This window comes from Ambystoma mexicanum, chromosome 6q (assembly GCF_040938575.1).
Source record: "Ambystoma mexicanum isolate Mex_15411 chromosome 6q, UKY_AmexF1_1, whole genome shotgun sequence".
NCBI lineage: Eukaryota > Metazoa > Chordata > Amphibia > Caudata > Ambystomatidae > Ambystoma > Ambystoma mexicanum.
The window spans coordinates 1,602,286,944-1,602,310,970 of NC_090937.1; the positions used below are offsets into that span (position 1 = coordinate 1,602,286,944).

At 46.7% G+C, this 24,027-nt stretch overlaps 1 protein-coding gene across 6 annotated transcripts in view; it reads right to left on the reverse strand.

The window, feature by feature from the left end:
* DCTN1 (dynactin subunit 1) overlaps positions 1 to 24,027 on the reverse strand; it is a 1,327,898-nt gene that overhangs the window by 350,545 nt on the left and 953,326 nt on the right. For all 6 annotated transcript variants that reach the window (XM_069632341.1, XM_069632339.1, XM_069632344.1 and 3 more), the window contains 2 exons: positions 17,275 to 17,337; positions 17,015 to 17,164 (listed from right to left, as the gene is read on the reverse strand). In XM_069632341.1, coding sequence (XP_069488442.1) covers positions 17,015 to 17,164; positions 17,275 to 17,337 — 213 coding nt within the window. The remainder of the gene's footprint in view (positions 1 to 17,014; positions 17,165 to 17,274; positions 17,338 to 24,027) is intronic.

The following is a 24,027-nucleotide window of genomic DNA, read 5'->3' on the forward strand; positions in this document are numbered from 1 at the left end:
GGCAGATGAACATGTCCAGAAGGTCCGGGTACCACGTTCCCCTGGCCCAATCCGGGGCAATTAGGATCATGGTTTTCCTGAACCTTCTGAACCTCCTGATTACCTGAGGAATCACGGGGACTGGAGGAAACGCGTACAGCAGGGGAAAATCCCAATCCACTACGAACGCGTCTGTTAGCGCTCCTCTCGGAGGAAATTCCCTTGAGCAATACTGATCGCACTTTCGGTTCACCGAGGGTGCGAACAGATCCACTTGAGGGGTTCCCCAGATCTCTAAAAGGACTTCCTGAGCTAACTCCCACTCGTGGGAGACTGTGCTCTGCCTGCTCAGAGCGTCTGCCGCCGTGTTCTGCTCTCCGGCTAGGTGAACTACTGATAGAGAGATTCCCTCTTGTATTGCCCAGAACCAGAGCTGCATCGCTTCTCTGCACAGAGGTAGTGATCCTATGCCTCCTCTTTTGTTGAGGTAGTACATGGCCACTGTGTTGTCCGTCATTATCAGGACATTCTTTCTCTGTACGGAGGGCAGAAATGCCTTCGGGAGCTAGTCTGGTTGCCCGCAGCTCTAATAGGTTGATGTGTAGTTTGGTCTCCGATGGAGACCAACGTCCGCTGATTGTCAGATCGTTGATGTGTGCTCCCCACCCCGTGAGTGAGGCGTCCGTCTCTAATGTTATCTCCGGCCATGGTTGCCAAAAAGACTCTCCCTTGAGGATGTTGTTGTTGCAAGCCCACCATGATAGATCCTGAACAACTGTGCTCGGGACTTGCAGAAGATCTGACATATTCCCTGAGAATTGGGACCATTGAGTTCTGAGGGCCCATTGAAAGGATCTCATTCTCAGCCTGGCCTCTGGCACCAGAAAAATGCAGGATGCCATGTGGCCGAGCACCCTGAGAAAAATCGAAGGCCAGCAGATGCTGGGCTTTTTGAAATTTTGTTACCATCTGCTGTATGTGGGGAGCTCTCACCTCGGGCGGCGAGGCTTTGCCCGAGGACGTGTCCAAGACTGCTCCGATAAACTGGAGTTGTTAGGATGGTCTCATGTGGGACTTCTTGAAATTGAGGGAGAAGCCCAGTTTGTGGAGGAAGTGGCAGGTGATCGACAAATGTTCTTGAGCTTGTTCCGAAGAACGTGCTCTGATCAACCAATCGTCCAGGTAGGGGTAGACGTGAATCCCCCCTCTCCTAAGACCCGCTGCTACTACCGCCATCAGTTTGGTGAAAACCCTCGGAGCGGAGGTTATCCCGAATGGCAGAACTCGAAACTGATAATGAGAACCCCCAACTGCGAACCTCAGGTATTTTCTGTGCTTGGGATGGATTGGCACATGAAAATAAGCATCCTGAAGGTCCAATGACACCAACCAGTTTTGGAGATGGAGAGCCTGAAGGATCTGAGAAAGGGTTACCATCTTGAACTTGTCCTTTCTGAGGAACTTGTTCAATTTTCTTAAGGCCAAGATGGGTCTCAGTCCTCCGTCTTTCTTCGGGATGAGAAAATAAGGGGAGTACCAACCCCTGTTCCTCTCCGCTACAGGTACACGTTCTATTGCACCTTTCTCCAACAGGGTTATAACTTCCTGCCAAAGGAGCAGGTCTGGAATCTTGGTAGAGCTGGCTCCCGGTGGATGATTGTGAGGCCTTTTTAGGAAGGGAAGGCAGTAACCATGGGCTACTATTTCCAGTGCCCAAGCATCTGAAGTAATGCCTCACCATTCTTTCAGATGCTGAGAGATTCTGCCTCCCACTGGTGTTTTGTATGATAAGACCTCAGAGATTGGAAGGCGGCTGCAGGAGCGGATGAGGGTGTAGATGCCGTTCCTGAAGATGGCTTTGTCGTTCTTCCTCGTCCACCACGAGTGACATTTCTTTTGCCCCTTTGAAAAGCCTGTCCTCTTCCTCTACTAACCGAAGAGTAGTAACGAAAAGAACGACCCCTCCAGGAAGATGACCCTGAATAGGGTTTCTGAGGCTGTCGCATAGAGGCGCTAAGGGACTTTGCTGCCGCTTTCGAGGTCTGTAGTTTTTCCAGGCTTTCGTCAGCCTTACTACCAAACAACCTCAAGCCATCAAAGGGCATGTTGAGAAGCCTGGCCTGCACATCTGGTGCAAACCCCGACTTCCTCAACCACGCAAATCTGCGTAGCACTGTGCTTGAAGCCATGGACCTGCTATTACTATCAGCAGTATCCAGTCCAGACTGGAGGCATTCCCCCATTGCCTCCTTACCGTCATTGACTATATTCAGGAAGCCTTCCCTTTCCTCGCCTTCCGGAATCTGTTCAGCCGCCGCCGAAATACATTCCCACAGGGTATGTGTGAACCTGGCCAGGGTACAGGTGACATTGGCAGATTTCAAGGCTATGCTACTCGAAGTAAAAACTTTACGAGCCCAGGCATCAACGTTTTTATCCTCCCTGTCCGGAGGTATGATGGGTATGCTGCCTGCCTGGATGTAGTAGCTGCCTGAATTACCAAACTTTCTGGAGTAGGGCGTCTACTCAGGTATTCTGGGTCAGAAGTCGAAGTTCTGTACATTTTTGGAAGATTATGGTCTACTGCAGCAATGCCATCTGGTTTCTCCCAGTTTCTCTCCACTGTTCTTTGTCGCGCCCTATGAAAGGGGAGTACCGGATCTTTCCGGTGTCCTCTGACTATAATATCTGTCACGTCATCCTGTTCAAACGTAGGGGAAGCTCTTCCCCAACCCATATATTCAATCACCCTACTCATCAGATTTCTGTACCCTGAATCCGCGTGATCTGCTGGATTAGGTGTAACAAACTCTAATTCAGGTGATGTATCCACACCACTGGCAGAATGTAAAGTTTCAGACAGGTCTCTCATCTTTGTCTGAGGATCTACTAACTCCTCTGGAATTTGTCTAGTCCCATATTTTACTCCAAAGGGAGTGACCTCTTCTTCCTCTGAACCAGATTCTCAAAAATCGAAGACATGGAGTTAAAAAAGTCTGTTCTTGGTAAAGGTGTAAACCTTCTCTCTTCCTCCTCGTAAATTGTCGATGGAATCAGTGTTTTCTTCGTTGTAACCTTCGAAGAAGTCGAAGGAAGCTTCGACACACTCGACGAAGCCTTCGACAGAGGCGTCGACGATGACAGGCTTCGACATCGGAGCCGTCGGCACCGATGGCGTCGATGAAGTTGCACCCGACTTCGACAATTTTAGTTTTTTATGAGGGATCGGAGAGATACTTGATTCTCGAGGGTTTCTCGACGACTTGTCGACTCAAGACTTATGGGTACTACTTGGTTTGACCGTTGTAGTTTCCGACTTCCCTGCGTCGTCCAGAGGAGCAACGGGGGTGTGGTTTTTCTGCGTTTTTTTCGAGGGGGTCTCGAATACCTGCAACATTTTCTTCCTAAAGCTCTGCCATTTCGTTGGGGAATCCGATCTAGTCGGGCATCGAACCAATTCTGTTGACGAATCGGATGATGACAACAGAGATCTATGTCTCCTCTTGAGCTTTTTTGAGGAAGACGAAGAAGATCGCCTTGACCTACTACGAGATCGGGATCTCTTCGAGTGCCTTTTATGGCGTTCCGATTCTTTAGAGTCGGATGATTTTTATGTTTTTTTGATAAGGCTTTCGAAGAGCCCTTCGACGCCTCCCACCCCACCGCCAACTTACTTTTCCTCTCACGGAGGGCCTTCTCTGTCATAGATTGACGAGAGCCACAGTCGCCTGTTCGGTGGTCGGAGCCCAGACACCATAAACAGATTCGATGGGGATCGGTAATGGACATCTTCGATCCGCAATCATTACACTTCTTAAACCCTGTCTTGGGTGTCGAAGCAGAAGACATTTTCGATAGAAAATCCTGAAGCACGCCGTTCACGAGTTGCGAAGCAATCGGAAAAACGGAACTGAAGCCAACGGGCGCGGCTCGAGCCATTTATACCATCGGTGACGTCGACACGGTACGGAGCCCATCGAGGGACATTCGACGCCACAGCCTCAAGCACAGCGCCCTCTGCCGACATTTCTTTTCCCGATGCAGCGAAGCTGGCAAAACCAATTATCACAAGATGAGGAATACGTGGGAACTGTAGTTCTCGGAAGTTTAGCAAAGGAAAGTAAAAAGGGGAGCCCCTGAGGGCAACCCAGCAACAACAGGCACTTAATGTCAATAAGTTGTTAAAGAGGATAACTTTAAAAAGACACTGAGTCAAAAAAATGACACCCATAAAAAGAGTTAAAGATGGGGGCGTGGCTTGGAGCTGCCACGAGTGGCATGGCTTCCTAGGAGCTCCTGCATGGCCCATAGCGCCGTTACCGCCACTGCCGCTCCCAGACCCCGTTATGAGGCGAAACTGAAATGCTCCATGTATGAAGCTGCGCTGCGGCTGTCGCTCGAGCGGGTCCCCGCTCCGTTGCCGATTTGCCGAGTTTCGGTGTGTTCTTTCAGACGGGACTCGCTCGAGATTAAGATGGTGGCCGCGAGACAACGCAGCGATGTGCCTCCATGAGGGGGAGGGGCAGGCGCGCTAAAGCAGATGAAGCTGCCTAGCGCTCCCAGCTCACCATCCCTCACTGGCTCACCCAGCACCTCGCCCTGAAGCCTGCGCCTGCTACCACTATCCGACGTCTCGTACAGCTCGGGGATCCAGCGAAGGCGGTGCGGCATCGGCGGACTGCACTGCCTCCGACAGAGACTGCTCCAGGGCCGACGAGAATCTCCGGCCCGGGGGTCCTCTCCAACCCGGTTCTTACACCTGACCTCCACGCTCCTCCTCCCCCCCGGCCTGCACAGGGGTTTGATCATCTGCCGTTCCCCCCTGGAGGCGGACTGGCTGGAGCTGGTACCCCCGGGCGGGGCTGCGAGCGGTGGGAGGCGCGCACCGTGGGCTCCCGCCTGAAGCTTCTCAGCCTCTCTCCTCCGGCTGTTGTTCCGGCAGCTGTGACCCATCTGCCCACCTAAACACCAGCTCCGGGCAGAGGATCCCGCTGCAGCCCATATCCTGCATCTTCTGGGCGGCGCAACCGGAGTCCAGCTGGGTACACATACCGGCAGGCCGCCAAGAGCAGAGTACCCCCACCAGCCTGCCTATTCCTGGTCCACAGCATTTCCGGCTCGCAGCAGACTGGGCCTGATAATCCGAAGTCTCGTGGGGGTAGCACGGAGTCCCCGCGCCCCCTGGAAAGCACTCCAGACCAGGCCCCTTGAGGTGAGGGGTGGGGAGGGGCCGGGGAACCCGCCTGAGTCCATCATATTCTGAAGCCTTACACCAAACGGGATCCCGAACCCCACCATCATCGGGTGCTGCTGGGCCACCCCACTTGGTCTCAGTTACACCCTCAAGCCTCATCCACTGGGCACTCATCCTCACCTCCCCCTCTCACCGGGGTCCATCAGACGGTCCGCCGAGGCCCATCATAATCAGCGAAGGGCAGCAAAACATATAGCCACAGTCGCCTCTCGACAGTCGAGCTCCCTAGGCTGAGCTTGACGGGGCAGGTACTCCAAGCGGACTCCCCTGGCGGAGTGTAACCAGAAACCCCAAGCAGAAAGGCCTGCTACAGAGACCCAGCAGTGTCAAAATGTCAAAAAGCGGCAAGGCATCTAAACAGGCTGATATTGTCTCCTTAATGGCTAACTCATCTGCTGAAAGATCCAGAAAGGGGGACCCGCCAGAAGACCCCTCCAACAGCCCTATGCCCAATGCACCTGCATCAGCCCAATGCCCCTCCCAAACGGTCACCAAAGCCGATTTACAAGACCCACTGTCAGCTCTGAAAAAAGAAATCCAAAAAAGCACAGAAGGGGTCACAAAGAAAATCAACTTCCTGGATAAGCGGGTGGGAGAAGTAGAACGCCGAACAGCTGAGCTTGAATCCGAGGTCTGTGACCAAAGATTTGAAGACGAACAAGACAGGGACAGGATTACGGCCTTAGAGGCAAGATGCAACCTCCTAGAAGCAAAGCAGGAGGATGCAGAGAACCGCTCTCGGAGGAATAATATTCGCCTGCGAGGGATACCATCCTCCATTCCAGACGCAGAAATAAAAGGTTACGCCTCGAACCTACTTAGATTCATAATCACAATCCCGGACAGCGCGCCCCTGGAGATGGACCGGGTACACAGAACCTCCCCTAGACGGGAGTCTACATTCCCCCCGGATGTCCTAGTCAGAATCCATTTTTTTCAAGTGAAGGAAGAAATCATGCGCGAGGCGAGGCAAATGCGCCGGATCACCTTCCAGGGATCCACAATTTCGCTCTATCAAGTCTTAGCTGCCTCCAAAAGCGGAAAATCATGCAACCATTAACGGAGTGGTTACGCGAAAGAAAGATCCCGTATCAATGGGGATTCCCGACCTCGGTAAAATTCAAGTGGGAAGGAGCCCTGAAGCAAATTCACTCACCAAAAGAGGCAGACAAATTCATGGGCCTCAGAAGATAGGACAGGGAGTCGGAATCAGAAGAACCGAAACACACCCCACCCCCCCGGGGAAAACCTTCCATACGAGAGTGGTCAAAAACCGGCAGGCGGTGCAGACTCCGGGGCCTCCCTAAGAAAGATAACAATCCGGGATGACCAATCAGTGATAAATCCGAAGAGTCCTGGCACTCGAGTCTGGGGCTAACACCCTTCTCAGGTCAACAATCTAAAGGTGATGCGCATCACACTGCTCACAATAAGTCAAGTTCCTTACAAGGATGAAGTCCTCAGAGAAATGTACTTATTATAAACTTTCCAACAGTGCGAGAGCAATGTTTGAGCTCCAACATACTCCATTTCAGCGGCCCAGTTGGCCAACGCCAAGCGCTTTGGTGCCACCAGTTTCCCAGCGGCAGCAGGACGACGGTTCTACTACCAGTTCAAGTTGGAGGGGGGGGAAGAAAGGGTAACAGGGGGATCAGCCCATGGATGGGATCGAGGCACACCTAACACAAAACTAAAAATCAATGTCTGATACAAGTGAGATAGTAATCCTCACATGGAATGTCCAAGGCCTGAATTCGCCAAGAAAGCGCAAATCAGTAGAACACAGATTGGGACAATTATCGGGAGACATCGTACTTCTCCAAGAAACTCGCCTGTTGCAGGAAGACGAACAAAGGGTGAGATTCAGTAGGTATAAAAAAAGAGCATATTTCGCCTCCTCCGGAAAGAAGAAAAGCGGAGTGGCAATTCTACTAAGTGATAAGAGTCCCATTGTCAAAAAACACCATAAGGAGAGACCTGGAAGGTCGCTACCTCCTTCTTAAGGGCCTTTTTTCGAGGAACTCCCTATCACCATCGTTTCAATTTATGGCCCGAACACATCCCAAGCCAACTTCATCTCAAACCTAATACCGACCATCCTAGCTTTTCGCGAAGGCCACCTGATCATGAGCAGAGATTTTAATTGCATGTCAAACCCACAATTGGATAAAACTTTGCCCCCCACAAACAAAGACTTTGCACAAGCACTGTCAATAGACAGACTGCTCAGAGAAACCAAATCTGTCGACGCATGGAGGTTATTCAATGGCACCTCAAGATACTACATACACTCACTGTGTGCATAAAGGCTTCTCAAGAATAGATCTTATACTAATATCTGGAGTCTTGTTCCCATGTCTTAACGCAGAAATCCACACCTGCATGATATCTGATCACGCCCCAGTATCTGCTAAACTAGCCACCTAAGGCCAAAAGCATCCAGTTCAAAGACACTGGAAAATCAACGACTCATTGCTATTAGACGAATGTATCAGATCGGAAACTGAAGAAACAATCTCCAACTATTTCAAGGAAAACACATCGGAGAACTCACCCATCAACATCATCTGGGATGCCATGAAAGCAGTCATCAGAGGCACACTAATCAGTGCCGGAGCGGAACAGAGAAGAGTCTCGAATATCATGGCAGCCAAGCTAGAGGAATAGAAAGCAATTAGGGGACAAACTGAATCACACAGCTCCAGAAAAACAGAGAGAGCCCTGAGGAAAGCTAAAACAGCGCTTGAAATGCATTGTGCCGATCGCACAGTTAAATCCTTAACATTTACAAAGCAGTTCTATTACAGCAAAGGGAACAAGGCAAACAAAGTGCAAAAATGTAAAAAAAATCCACAGCCGAAACAATATTCTTAAACTAAGAGGGGAAGACGGAAAACTGCACTACTCTGAGGCAGAAAATAAATCGAAGAACTGATGAATCACCATAAATATATCATGTCCGGGAAACCCAAAGCACTAGACAATCTGCCAGAATATCTGCGTTACCAGACCCTCCCGAAGCACATCCCAGTTGGAAGCCTTAGATACGCCCATCTCCATCGAAGAAATCATGGAAGCTATTAAAACTCTCAAACCTGCCGCGCCGGGCCTTGACGGTTTATCCGCAAACTTCTATAAAAAATATGCCAGAATCCTAGCTCCTCAGATGACAGCCCTATTTAACTCTTTCCTATCCTCAAGGTCGATCACTGGGTCAATGGCAGAATCGCTCACAGTACTGCTGCATAAACCTGGGAAAAGACCCCGAACTAGCTGCCTCCTACCGTCCAATCTCACTCCTGAATAATGATGGGACAATTTTTGCCAAAGTACTGGCCTGGGTCCGATCCTACCAACCCTAATTGATCAAGATCAAACAGGATTCATCCCTGGGAGAGGAACCCACTATAATATCAGGAGGACGATAAACATCATCGAAAGCGCTCACAAACTGAAGGTAGGAATGGCCGTCATATCTTTAGACGCACACAAAGCCTTTGATCTGGTAGATTGGGGGTATATCCGGGCAGTCCTCGAGCACTTTGGCTTTGGCCCAAATTTTATGACATGGGTAATGGCTAACTATCAATCTCCCACCACACAGTTGCGGGTTAATGGCACCAGGTCCGGCATAATCCACATATCCAGGGGCACTAGACAGGGATGTCCACTCTCACCACTAATCTTTGCTCTATCTATGGAACCTTTCGCAGCAAGAATTAGGCATAATGCTAAAATAATTGGGTTATCCGTGGGAGGACATGAATATAAAATAGCGCTATATGCGGACGATGTCCTAATAACAGCAACATACCTGGCAACGTCCTTGGGCGCCCTATGGTTTGAGATTTCAGAATTCGGGGCCCTGTCAGGGTTCACGGTAAATCTGTCCAAATCTGCAGCCTTAGCTGTTAACCTCTCTAGACAAGAAAAATACTCTCTCAGCCCCCTAATGCCGATCCCATGGTCGACAGGTGCAATTGATTATCTCGGGGTACACATCCCCAAAGACCCACTACACTTGTATTCAAGCAACTTCCCGCAATTGATTAGAGAACTCCAAAATGATCTCAAAAGGTGGAAGCCCCAGGAAATATCCTGGTTCGGTCGGATCACTGCCATCAAGATGAATTTAATCCCCAGATGGCTGTACCATTGCACAGCACTTCCAATCCATATCCCTGGCCCAGCCCTGGCAGCCCTACAAAAGAAAATCCAAGCATTCATACGGAGGGGGAGGGGGGAAACCTTGCATCGCCAAACGAATAATGATGAGGGGGATACCACAGGGAGGTCTGGGAGTACCCGACCTAGCCAGATCCACTCTAGCAGCGCAACTGTCTCACGCATTCACATGGGCTCAAGAGACGGACACCGAAATGCACGCAACTCGAAGCAGCTTGGTGTCCGGTAGCACCCTCAGCCCTCCCACACCTACCAACCATAAAACCACAAGCAAACAGCGGACCCCTACTGGCAACAATAACAACAGTTCGCTGCTGGAAGAGAGCAGCCCGAAAATGGGGCATCCGCAGATCTCTGGGCCCCCTAACTCCCATCTGGAATAACCCTGAATTTTCCCCAGGCTTGTCGCCGCACAGCTTCCAACCCTGGACGGAAGGTGGCTTACAAAAGACTAGTGATTTCCTGGAAGCAGGAGCACCCATTTCATTTGGGAGGTGCAAAACAAAATTCGGGGTGGATGAATGGGAAAGATTCCACTATGCCCAAATCCGTCACTTGCTGTCCCACAGGGTAACCAGGGAGAAAAGCTCCAGAGAATTAACAGCATTGGAACTATCTCTAACGACCCCTAACAGCAAAGGCAGAACCTCGGCCCTTTACCGACTCCTAGACAGGGCAGACCCCTCTAAAAAAGAAAGATACATGCTTGAATGGGAAAAGGACATGGGAAAAAGAAATTGGAAGTCGAAAACTGGGGAAAAATGTGGGCCAGACTGCATAAAAGTTCACAATGCATCACAAACAGGGAAGGGGGCTATAAACTCTGCTACAGATACTATGCAACTCCGGCTCAAATCAACAAGGCCAATCCGAATATTCCTGGAACCTGCTGCAGCGGGTGCCCGGCTCCCGGCTCACTATTCCATATGGTATGGACATGCCCAAAGGCGGAAATATACTGGAGAGAGGTAATTAGACACATCAAGGAAATTTCGGGTCACTCCTTCCCATGGGATCCCGGAATCATTCTGCTGGCCGATACAGGTGACGGCGCATTTGCAATCTCAGGCCAAATCCCCCGGCTATGCACGCACCTACTTCTAGCAGCACAAATTGCAATGGCCCGGGTGTGGAAAAATAAAGAAGGACCCTCCATGGCACTTTGGTGGGTGAAATTTTGGGACATAGCGGTTGCCGAGAAGATCACTGCAATCCGAACAGGCTCTCTGAACAGGACCCTAAACATATGGGATCCATTTATGGACTACGCTGCCAAATTTCCGGCTCTCACCAGAAGGCCTCCATTAACCAGATGGCTCCAAAGCAGCCCGCTTTACTGAACCACAGCCTCACGCCATAGCAAGCCATCACACCGTAACCCACTCAGCGACTGAGGATAGAGTGGGCCATGGACAGTAATGCTCAAACCACCAACCTGGTCCCCCTCCCACCGATCTCCCCGAGAGACATTATCACTTTAACATACCTAGCAAATGCTGTTCTGTTATTGCTGTTATGCTCAATGTAATGCTCTCCTGTAAAACCCAATAAAATGTTATGGGAAAAAAAAAAAGTTGAAGATTATGCAAGTGTGGAAAAAGGTTCCTACTCACTGAGATATTAAGGAAAATTATCCCACTAGTAAAGCAAAATGTTCTGGGGCTGAACCAGTCCGAAGGATTTACCAGTTCTGTGAAAATCTTACCTAATAGGCACTGATCCAACATTAACCTCAAAAAACTAAGTGACAGCCTCTAAAAATGTCTCCACAAAATAGTATATCCTGCAGCGCTCGCGCTTTAAAATGCCAGAAGGACCTCACAATGGAGCCACCATGTTATCCAAATCTCCACAATACAGGGGAATGAATGGAAAGTGTCTTGGGAAGAAGGGCGCATTCTTAAGTCACGTGCAACATCCCAGTACCAGCTAAAATATGATCAATACGTGACCACATATCATCAACAGATTAATAACATGAACTCCCTGTCCACAAGATGGTGTTCTCCATACATCAAGTAATCCTAGCTCCCCCCCTTTTATCGCCCATGAAGCTAGTGACAGATGTAATATTGGGCTGAGAACACTATCCAGAGAACTATCTAAAATCGCATTAAATTCCATAGACCAAAGAAGGAGTGTGTGCAAATAAATGAGGCATTTGTCGATCATGAACTTATAAAATGCAGGATCAACAATTTAACTATAGTCAACTGCATATGTGCAACAATGGCAGAGACTGACATACCGACCCTAAGGGTCCTGTTCAGGGACTGATGCATGAGGATAATAATGCCCTGTGAAAACAAGGAAAAAGAGGTATACAATCTAGAGGGCCACCAGGATTTGGCATTGGCTTCATTGGCAACCCCAGTTAAGCGAGTCTCCCGGAGTAGGGCTATTTTACCCCCATGTCTAATAGGGTGGAGAAGCGGGAGAAGGTTATTAACAGTAATATTCCTCTTTTTTCTAGTTAAGGATGGTGGTGCCATTTGGGTGGCAGAGTTAAGTTGTACGTTATCTTGGATAGAGGAGATAGGATAGTGATCGGTCCAAGCACAAGGTTCGGTAGATGTTAGAGGTCAAACAACTGAGCTCAGCAATCCAATCTAAGTTCACGCTTTAATAGGAGAGGAATCATTGCTTCTTAAGGCGATGCCTGACTCTGAGATAATATTAGCAAGGGTAGTGGCATTGGCATCATTAGGGTCGTTTAGACCAAGGTTGAAGTCTCCCAATATTATACTTTGTGAGCCAGATTTAAAATGTTAGTGGTGAGGAGGGCATTAATGTCTTCCTCAAACGTGGAAATGGGGACAGCTGGTCTGTAAATGGAGGTGCATATTGATAGTGCGGGAAGCTGACAGAGGTAGTTTTACTGATAGAAGTTCACCTGAGGGGAAAGGTGGGTGTTGAGTAATTCTTAGTCCTAGTTGGGTTTTGGCGATGAAGGCGATGCCTCCTCCTCTAGAAGTTTCTCTATCTAATCGAAGGATAGAGTAATTCTCGGGTATCGCTAGGAAGAGTGAGGGTCCTGCTGCTGGGTGGAGCCACGGTTCTTTTATGGCTAAAAAGTCTAACTGCTTGGCAGTGATGAGGTCAGAGTTTTTAGTAGCGTGGGCTACCATTGACCTGACATTGATTAGTGCTCCTTTGATCCCAGGCACTGTCTTGTTTTTGACAGTCAGGACGACGGTGCTGTAGTTGAGGGACGGATATATGGATAGTGTTTGAGTTCAGAGAGGCGCTAAATTTGTCTGGAGATTGTAGTTTGAAGGTATGGCACTTTGTGGAAAGGGGAGGCAGTGTTCTATTGAACCTGGAGCCTAATCTGTGATTTCTGAGGTTTGTAAGGCAAGGTTGATTAGGTTTAGGGCTAGAAGCAAATAGATTAATACATTGGGAGGTAGTCAGAGGGCAAGGGGTGCTGACATCAGTGCAGTTCACTAGTTTCAGCAAAGCCGGTGTAGGAGATAAAGGTAGCAGGAAGTAAGTTGGCTAATCTGGTCAGTACGGGGTATGATCCTAACTCTGGCTAAACTAGGCGTGGCCATAATGGCATAGGTTAAAATAGGAGCCATAGTAAAAAGGGGTTTGGCCCTAGAGTGTGGTTAGCTTCTACTGACCGGAGAGTGCAGAGTACTAGGTTAATGACTATAGTCGTATAAGCAACTACGTACATGGTTGGTGTCATAGGTCTGATCACTTAGGTTTATAGTCACAATAGGCAGGGGGCAAGGTATTTGATCAAAGGGGTGCAATAAACAGGTAACCGTAGTAGCCAGGCAAGCAGGATCAATAGTCACAGGTATGCAATAATCACGAAGCTGCAGTAGGCAGGCAACAAAGATCAATAGTCACAGGTATGCAATAATCACGAGCTGCAGTAGGCAGGCAGCTAAAATCAATAGTCAGAGGTATGCAATAAACACGAGGCAGCAGTAGGCAGGAAACTAAGTGACGGGCGAGAGGATAAGAGAGCACACAGTACAGGCATTCTAATAAGCTGCCAGTATGATATGAGACTAGCAGATGTTCGATCTATGTAAGGTGACGGAGGTTGTGTGGGTTATAGTAAGTACAGTGCGTGTAGGAATGATAGGTTGGCTATGTGAGATATGCGAACCTGTAATCATATGACCATTGCAATCAGTGTTGACAATGATTGGAGCGCTCCTGGGATTACCTAGCATAGGCCCACTCATCAGTCTTTCCATGCGCTTACATCTGACCCACTGGTGCTCCAGCTTCTTCTCGTGTCGGGACTTGGGCTTTTGACAGCTCTGGTCACACACCCCAGTGCCAACAGGGAGCCTGCTACACTCCTTGCATATTCCGGTGTTTGCCAGCCACTGGCACATCTCAAAATTGGGAGAGCTCCTCTCTCCGACGGGACATCCAGTATCCAGACCACTTCCCGGTGCACAATCGCTGTACTTCTAATTCCCAACTCCTACGACTATCGGCACTGCAACTTGCTGAAAACACAGCAGAGATCCCGGCATCTTTCCAATTCTGCTGCTCCCACTGCTGCTGTGTTCTAATGACCTGCACCTGAAGGGGCTTTAAATATTCAAAGGTCCCGCTCGGCTGTGGGTCATTAGAACCACTAGACTGCATACTACAGTTCTGCACCACTGAGCTTCTCTTCTTCATCTCAGTCCCAAATGCTCTTGTTCCTTTTTTCATCAAAGGCTACAATTTTACAATAGGCCATTAAGACTGTGGGATCATTAGGGAAGTTTTTTTAGAGGGTTCTCCCAATTCCCCTGACCAGAGTCCCCTTCCATGTGATCCTTCCGCAAAACACCACCCCCAGGGCCAGGAAGCGTCTGACTTTCCCATCCAACATGAGAAAGGTCACATGCCAGGGTCTTTGGGATGATTACCTCTGATTCATCACAGCATGCAGGGCCATTTCAGGTGTCGTCTTCAGTGTGCTCTTCTTTGAGGGATTCCTGGCTCTGACTTAGATCTGATAAATAGCTGCATAAGTTCCCATCTTATCCAAAATCCAAGCTGGAAGCATGTCAAAGCCCACTAATGGTAACAATCTTCACCATTCAAACAGCCAGTAGTTGTCCATTCAGGGACAATTACTGGTTTGAAATCTGCCCCATTAGCAGACTTTCTGGCACCAGTGATGTGGGCTGGGACTAGATGGTCCCAACGCACAAATCAACACACGGAGAGGGCAGGAAGAAGGCCAAACTACATATCCAAAAAAACAAGCAGAAATCTTGTGGCACAGCCATTTTAGGGCAGTAGCCACATTTAGTAGCCATATGCGATAAACGTGAATGTAGACAGCAGAGATAAAACGGGAAAAATGTAAGTGCTGCCACCAGCTTGTCTTTTGGCACATATAAAAGTAACCAAAAAATCCATGTGTAAAAAGCTTGGTTGTTACACATGTATCCCCATTGCACCGCAAGGTGCTGTGTGCAATATAAAACACAAGAATTCAAAATGGAAACAAAGTGTCCCAGTATTTATAGTCTCAAGGACTCATCAGTTTCCCCATAATATATTAGCAAAAGGCAAGAGAAGTACCCTTCAAAAAGTCAGGACAGGATCAAAAACAGCAAAAAGGATGGGGTTTCATAGAAATCTTTGAAGGGAAAGTTGCAAAATGAACATCTTTTCTAACACTATTTACAAAAGATTTCCCTGTTGTGAGATCATTCATAGCCACTTCACCACAGGTGTTTTATTTGGAGGCTTACTTAGCCTCTTATGGGAGCACAGTTCTTCCCCTCTTCCATTATTCCCTCTCTTGTATGAGCATATTCACATTTCCAATGGTGTGGGCCACTGGATTTCTCATGCTATGAGGTTATATCCCCTTCAGACAGGACACAATTACCTGTGTGTTCCTCTACCTCACATTACTCTTCCTCATTATCTTCATATAAGGGTGCAGAGCACTGTGTACACAGAGGGCAATGGGCATAGTGTCTTGGCCACCACAAAAGGTTTACGAAATGCTGGATAGAGAGAGGACCTAAAAATGTCCATGGACGACTCCTGCGGCTGTGTTGCAGGAACTGGCAATTTGATTCCATTGCGACAGACTGGGACTTCAAGCTCAATGTTTGTGTTTCTCTTGTGCAGCTACATTTTTGCAACCACAACCAGAAGTATATATCAATGGTGCTTTCTGGGGTGTTTTTCAGCTGCTTGTTTCAAGGCCAGTTGACCATTAGCACCATATTTAGGGGAGTCGTTACCCAGTGTGTAGATATTGGGACATGTTTGGATGTGTGTTTTGTGTATTAGTATCTTTCTTATGCGTCTGCCTCGGCACAGTGAGGTGATGAAGTCAGCCTGTTTATATGAATTTGCTATTGCGGTGCAGAGTGTGCCTTTTATGATGGAAAGAATGTCAATTTTCTTGCTTTTAATTATGCCAAATTAGAAACTAGTGATGTGATCCGATCACTTTGCTTTGCTACAAATGTGGCCATTTGAAATAACCCACCAAACCAGAACCTTTTCGTCACCATGATATGGCTCTTGAGACTGCTGCATGGTAGCCTCTTTGGAGGTGGTGGCCTGCTATCTGGGAGCCCTTGACTAAGGGAGTCTGGGCGACTAGTTTTTCAATGATTGCTTTCAATCTTCCAAGTTATTCCACTTAAGTTATCGCTTCATATAACCACTAGTCGGAATCCCCCATAGCATATGCGGTCCAGCGCTGTTGTCCTCTGCTTTTCAGGCTACATATTCTGCATGGGGCACACTGGAGAATGGTGTCATCCCGTGCCATAGACCTTGCAGGTTTTCGATGCAGGTGAACTGGGAGTTACAGTACTGGAATAATTAAGCTGGTGACTACTCAATTTTTGACACTGGGTTTCAAAACAGCAAAACATACAGTAATTAAGTGTTGTGTTCTCTAATACAACCTGTCCCTAAATACACAGATTTGAATTTGTATCAGGGGTTTTCTACACCATAGATCAGTACCACTTCAATCTTGGTCATGCTCAACGTCTTTCTTGGCGCTGAAATCCAATTCTTCTTTTCCACTTAAAATTCTCATAACCATCCGTAAGGCAATACAAAACGAAACAAAGGTGTGGGTACAAAAGGGCACCATTGGTAAATGAACACATAGGGTAGGAAAACTATGACAAGAATACCCTCAACAAAGCCTACTTTTAGTTTAAAAGTAAACAGGTAACATTCTGGTCCAATCAGCAAGCCCCACAATTCTGGAGCAAGAAGCTTGCATGACCCTGTAACAGATCAACCACAGAGCCGCGTGAAGCTACCTAGTGGCTGTGAAAGAATTTATGACCAGTCTTTCGCCGAGATGACATTTCAAAGATGAGGAATATTTGGGAGTACTAAATCCATCAGAAGTGTCTCCTATGAGGCAAGCTTTCATTAAACCAGATACATTGAAAGCAAGCTCAGAGTGGAGAAATTGTGTGCAAGATCTAGTTTTCATTGTATTGGAAAATATGGTAGAACATAATGTGCTTTGATATGTAAGACACTGTAGTCTACTTTAAAGATTGTTAAATATATTGGTACATGAAGAGACACAATCGATTCTTTTCATGCAAGTCTAAGATTCTTGTCTCTAACCTGTTGTCCAAAGCTAAGTGCAGCTGGTATTCCCGGTGCATCAGTTCCAGGCATTCGACGACGGATTTTCTTGCAGAACTGACAAATGTCACTACATGACGTTTCGAGGTCCTTCAGAAGGATAGCAAGGTCTGATGCCTGCTGCCCAGTCTATTGCATATGAAGCACAACAGAGAGACAAACAGCCAAACAAAATTAAAATGCCATTATTTGCTACACCAAACGACAACAGTTCTAGAGAAAAACAAGTTTCTGCTCACCTGCAAAAAGGAGCGAAGTCTACCCACTTCCACAGCCATACAGTCCAAGGCACTTTGGGTGAACTAAAAATACAAGACAATTATTTCTACAATGCATGATAAAATATACTAGAACCCTTTTAAAAGCTTGTGATTTTAAATCAATAAGTTGTCTTTGAATACTTTAGAACTTTCAGGAATGATGAATATCAAATGTCTTTACTAAAATCATCACAAAACGAACAATATTGGCATGCCTCATTAAAGCAAAACTGTCTTCAAGTTTACAAAATGTATCCACTGCCATTCCAAACTCATAAGACATATGTTTGTTTTCATTAGCTGTTTTTAAATAGCATCAGCATGCCACCTATATGCAATGGCCTTAACTTTAGCTAAGGAAACTGTAAACTGTAATCTTTGACGGTGTCAATAGATCCAATTACCTGAAAGAAGATTCTGAGACTCGTAGCTCTTTGTTCCACAAGTGGCACAAAATCCAGTGACCATCACCTCTCATGCATGTGAAACATGTTTTTTGTGACAGATTTTGAAGGAACTTTTGGGTTGATATCACTTAGAACCCCCGCGACCTGATTAAATGCAAAAATGTGCACTGTCGCATTGGTGTGCCATAGAACGGAGACGTCAAGTTCCTCAACTCCGTTTGTTTAATTAAGAAACCAGGCTGCTGTGGTCACACCTTATTACTGCGCCAGAAAATAATTATGCTGGAGACTAAGTCCAATTGCTGTTGTGTGATAAGGAAGTTTAATTGATCTGCCCTATGGATTACACGTGTTTCGGCAAGGTGCCTTTCTCAAATCAGGGCTTATCCAACTTTATTTCTCTTGATCATTACTGGAAGTATAATAACGGGGATCAACCCCAACTGCAAATATCATTGCCGCGTCCCGCGTTCAAGCAAAGTGTTTTTTGTGACATGCAACGTCACAGCACAGAACATTCTACAAGGTGATTTGGGAAACCTATGAATAAACTACGTCCTTGCTTACTGATCGATGGGCCTCCCAGACAGACTCATCAATGATATTCTATCTCCATCGTCAGCTGCCTTCAGAAACCTTTTCACCACCAGGAGGCGCTGCATGCTCCATGTCCGCTCCATATGGCCCTGATGGGTAACCCCCTAGGTTTGGCATGACGCTGGGGTCAGTATATATAGAGCTGCAATGCCACACAACGTCAGTTCAGCATTTTTCACCATCACTCTGGAGTTAATGGTATAGCAAAACAGACGAGCGGTACAAGCTACAAGCTCACTATTCAAAAGCTCCAAACGCTACAGAATAACGCCTTAAGAGCAGCCCTTGGCATAAACAAGAAAACCCACATTTCTGCCCTGAGACGTCAACACAAATGGCTCTCCACATCCAATAAAATACTTCTAAAAACACTCTCCTTGACTCATAAAGCCTTGAACAATGCTGCCCCTAGTTACCTTATAGACAAACTTCAGAGAAGAACTTCTCTCAGACCAACTAGAAGTGGGAACACCAATTGCCTAAATATCCCCAAATACAAACTTACTACCATCGGGGGTAATGGCTTCACTGTTAAGGCTGCCAAAAACTGGAATTCACTGCCCCAGGAGTTGAGGGCTGACCAACCATATCCACTCTTCAGGAAAAATTTAATAAAACACATCACTGCCACCAATCCTTAGCCTCCCATCACCCTCTCCCCTGAAGACACTATCCTGCAATTAAGAAAACAGTATATCTTGCTATATTCTTTCTTTATGCAAATATCGTAGCCTATATAAGCTTAAATGTAACCATAAAAGCTTTATATCCTTAGTGCATGTACCTCTGCTTCAGTCCTATTGTTCATATTGTATATATCCAGTATTCATGCAAAAATTGTTCATCTTGCTATATGTAAATTCTGTAACCTGTGTATACGTAACTATGTAAGCCGTGCATTTCCTTGTCGTTGCGCCCTTTTACTTACGAGTCTGGTGCGCTTAACAAATGAATAAACAAACAAACAAACAAGCTATACTCAAAGGGTGACGAACCTGTGGAGGAACATACATCAGAAAGAACATAACCAAGAGATAAGCAAGTCATTATTATATTGGATTTCTGCCTCCCACAGATCGCTTATATTAGATAAGAGTCCCACAGCAGTATGTAAAGGATAGTGAGGTAACTCCACCTACGCCAGAAAACTGGAGGACTAGTCTGTGAAAGCGGGAATCTTGACTTGACAAGGAAAACTGGCAACAATGTTTGGCAAACATGGGCAGATCCTCAGCTTATGGAACAAGAACCATTTCCCTGAAGTTGCAGCTCGCAACCAAAAAGTGTGGCCTTGCAGGAACGGTTTCCTTGTTTCCCACAGAAGAGCGCTGTTAAGATGGAGTTTAAAAAAGAAAATCAAAAAAAAAAAAAATCAAAACAAAAATCAAACCTGGGAGGGAATTTTGGTAGGCCAAACTATTATGGTGAACAGGAAAGGCATGGAAGTCTAGCCAAACCCAGTCAGTGTAGGTAGCAGAGCGACAAGGTTTAGACTCAGAAGGAGTGTGTGGTCTAGGGCTACAATGAGTCCACACTGAGCAACACATTTAACTCCAGATATATAAAAACCTGCAATGATTTATTAGGTCTTTGAAATATACACAAAGAAATGAAACCTCTAGGCAAATAGTGTCACACATTTACTATAAAATACATCTATACATTTATCCTTAGGAGAAGATACAAAACATACGATTCAAAACCAGTGCAATACAGAAAAGTAGTTGGATGAATAAAGTGCAGTAGAAAAGCTTTACAGCAACACCAAAACAGTTCCGAACCCTAAAGTCATCAATTCCAAAGTTATACTTTACAGGAAGGTTTACTATGTGGTTGAACGATGCCAGTGGTTGTGGCTCAGGAGTTCTACAAAGTTAAGGAAAGTTCAGGTAAGTAGCTATCTCAATCCCACTACACTAGAATAGGCCTGGGAGGGGATTTTTGACCAGATCACCAGCAATCTACGTCAGGAAAAAGAGAAAGAGAGACATAACTTTACACCCATGTAACCCTATGGAGGACAGAGGGAACATAAATAGTTATGTTAACTTAAACCCTGACTCTTGATTTCTCCAGAGATCACTGCTGAGGTCCCAACAAGGCGGAGACATATTTGGGGATGCTTGTACTCTCATGCAGAAGGGATGTGACCAGGGATGTTCTGGCAGGCGAAGAACGATGGTCTGGAGGGTCACTCAGAGCAATTCCAAAGGTTAAGATATATTCTAAAGCTTCCAGTGATCACCTCTTGTATTGCTTTAGATTCTGTTGCGGACACGACTTTTATTGTTTTGTCCGGTTGAGGGAGGCCCAGATGCTGCAGGTGCAGAGGTCACTTTTGGAAGCAGGATTTGGTTTTGGTTAGTTGATGTGCTTGAATTTCGGTTCCAGGCATCTTCTAGCTGAATACTCTTGGGACGAAATGAAGACATCTGCAGAGTAGGCGACCTCAGGACACCTTCAGGGAGCAAAGAAGAGGAGTTGCAACAGACAGGCAGCGACAGGCTGATCTTCAATGGATGAGCAAAGGAGCAGGCTTATGTTCATGCAAGAACGCTGAAAATGACAGAGCAGGAATCTTGTAGCAGAAGCTGAAAGTCCTCCAAGTTTCAAGTATGCACATGGAATGGCAACTTCTGCAGCAAGGTAATCCAGAAGAGAGGATGTCAGTCCACATGTTGTTCCAGGGACACTTGCCAAGGCTCAGATGGCTACGGTCCTTGCAGTACTCAAAGCATTGACCGGGGCCTTCTGGAGATCAGGAAGGAGGAGCAGTGCCTGAACTTCCTCCAACCGAACGAAGGCACAAATATTGAAGGCCCAGTGAATTTAGAACTCCAACAGTGGTCACTGAGTGAATCGGAGTACAGGAGGTGTTTTGGCACCAACCTGTCAACATATGGTGGCATGGTCAAAGTCCTGGACCTACCTCTCCCGTAAGTGAACGTAGGATAGCACAGGGGCAACGTGCTGGTCTTGGAAGCAAGACCATTCATAGCAACAGAGTTTTGAATCCCGGATCTGCGCTTAGAAACCCAACTCCGGTATTAGGCGCGTTATAAAAAAACCTCCTCTAGGTGGTTGGATTGGGAGAGGGTCTATTATGAACTTTCCTCCTATTCTCGCTGTACTTTGTAACACTTACAAACTACTTGCTGGCTCATGCTAAATTGCTTTACATTTTCTAAAGGGATTTTTAGCCTCCTGAAAAGACCTTAGTTGGGAACTTTGACTTTAAGGGCAGTCGGCCCCTCCTTTTCCATTTTAAATATTATACCTTATTTGTAAGGTTTTGCATGGTGTTTTCAGTCTACTAGTTCTCAAATTGTGTATTACTTAACTGGTTCTATTTCTTATTTCGAACCCAGGGAGTGGCACTCAACCAATCTGGTGGTTGGAAACATGGGCGAGAACTGGCAGTGTCCTGCCCGCGTTCCACCTGCTACCCAGGGCAATTTCTCAGTTGGTGCAACTTTTTACGAGGTGCCTAGGCCACTCCACCAGTTCCCATCCCACATCATGCCCAAAACACCGTTCCCCATCCCCACCTCACCTACTAACCACCCATGGTAACATTCTTTCAACTGGATGTTGCTCTCACGTATTCCTCATCTTATATTTCCATATCCAGCTTCAGAAATGTTTTCCAGCAGAGGGCGCTGCAGGTCGATGCCTGTCAACTCGATGTCCTTCGGAGGCCTCTGTCTCGATGTAGACATCATCAATGGTATAAGGTGTGCGCAGCAACCGTTGGCTTCAGTTTCATTTTTAATGTGTATAGGATACCCTACACCCGACAGTTGCTCCCCCTGAAAGAGCGAAGACTGCAATCACATGGAAAAATTCTACTACGAGGCAGGTTGGGCAGAGCTATGAGGACAACGTGGGAGGAACATCCAGTCGAAAGAACGTTACCATGGGTAAGTAACTGTTCTTCGAATGAATTGTGTCCTCCCACGTATTCCTCATCTTATGATAAACTCCCAAAGCAGCGTATGTATTCCTGGAGGGAGTAAGAATTTTCAGACTCATGATAATTTAGGAGTTCCTTTATAGGTCTGTGTGTACAGAATATGGCACTTCCTTTCCAAATAAACATTCCCGGCTTGAGGAAGAGTCCAGATTATAGTGTTTGGTAAAGGTGTGTACGGATGACCATGTGGCTGCCGAACAAATATCTTTAATTGGGATAACCCTCTGTAAGGCATGGCAGGTAGCCATGCCCCTAGTAGAATGAGCTCTAAGACCCTCCGGAGGATCATTTTCTGCTAATTTGTAGCATTAAGATATTCCTAAAATGATCTTGATGAAGTTTGTTTTGAAACTGCCATACCCAACTTGTGGCTCGTGCAACCTAAAAAACGCGGTCATCCTGTCTTAGTTTAGACATCCTGGAGATGTAGAAACTAAGTGCATGGCTGTGTAACCGCTCTTTCTTTCCAGGATGAGGAGGAGGATAAAATTAAGGTAAAATTATTTTCTGAGTTAAATGGAATTCAGATACAATCTTAGGTAATAAGGTAGGTTTCACGTTAAGGACCATCTTGTCCTTTTAGAAGATTGTGTGAGGAGGCTTGCAGGACACTCGCTCGTCGGGCTGATGTGATGGCCACTTAAAGGATGGTCTTTAAAGTTAATAACCTTAAAGGACAGGAATGGATAAGCTCAAACAGAGCACACATTAGAAATTTCAACACCAAGTTGAGGTCCCACATCGGGCCTTAAAAGAGGACCGGAAGAAATGTATTTGCTAGTCCTTTTAAGAATTGTATCACTAGTGGGATCTTGAAGAAAGATACCGCTTCAGAGGAGCGCTTAAAAATAGAGCACAGCCAGATACCACGGACATTGTACAAACCTGGAGCCCCAGATTGGCCAGATGGAACAAGTTACTTACCTGTAACTATTGTTCTGCAGCATGGGTCTGGCATGGATTCACATGCTTATCAATACTCCAAGTCAGGCCGGGAATCCTCGGTAAAGGAAATAACAGTTTTGCTTTCACTTACAAATTGTATTTCTCCTCTAAACCAATCACTGAGTTCTGGGTCATACTGCCCCCAGCCAATGACCGCCTTCTCCTAAAGCCCCTCCTCTGGCAGCCATCTTCAGATTTGGTAAGCACGTAAAGTGGCGGTATAACCAAGAAGAGCTGCAGAGGTGACGGCTGGAGGGTTTGCATGTGAATCCATGCCAGACCCACGCTGGAGAACAATAGTCACAGGTAAGTAACTTGTTCCTTTTCCAGCATCGGGTCTGGCAAGTATTCACATGCTCATCAATAAAAAATACATAGCAGTACAACATTACACAACCACGGGAGGTGGCAAGGCTCAACAGATGCAATTACTCTTACCTCTGGAACAGGCTCACCTTCAAGCAAACAGGTTGCGTAGTACTGCTTGGCCGACCCTGGACTCCTTTCTGGAATCCCTATTGACACAGTAGAATCTTATTAAGGTGTGCATGGAACTCCACGTAGCAGCCCAGCAGATATCCAGCAGGGGGACGCCAGACAGTAATGCCGTCGTCACAGCGATCGCTATGGTGGAATGGGCTCTTTGAAGGCCGGGCAGCGGTCGGTTTTCCAATCGGTGACAGTGTGTGATACAGCCAGAGAACCACCTGGAGATGGAAGCCTTGGACAAGACCTTCCAATGGTTCACAGGACCAAAGATCACAATAGTTGAGACATCTTCCGGAAACTCTTCATGTGCCACATAGAGCT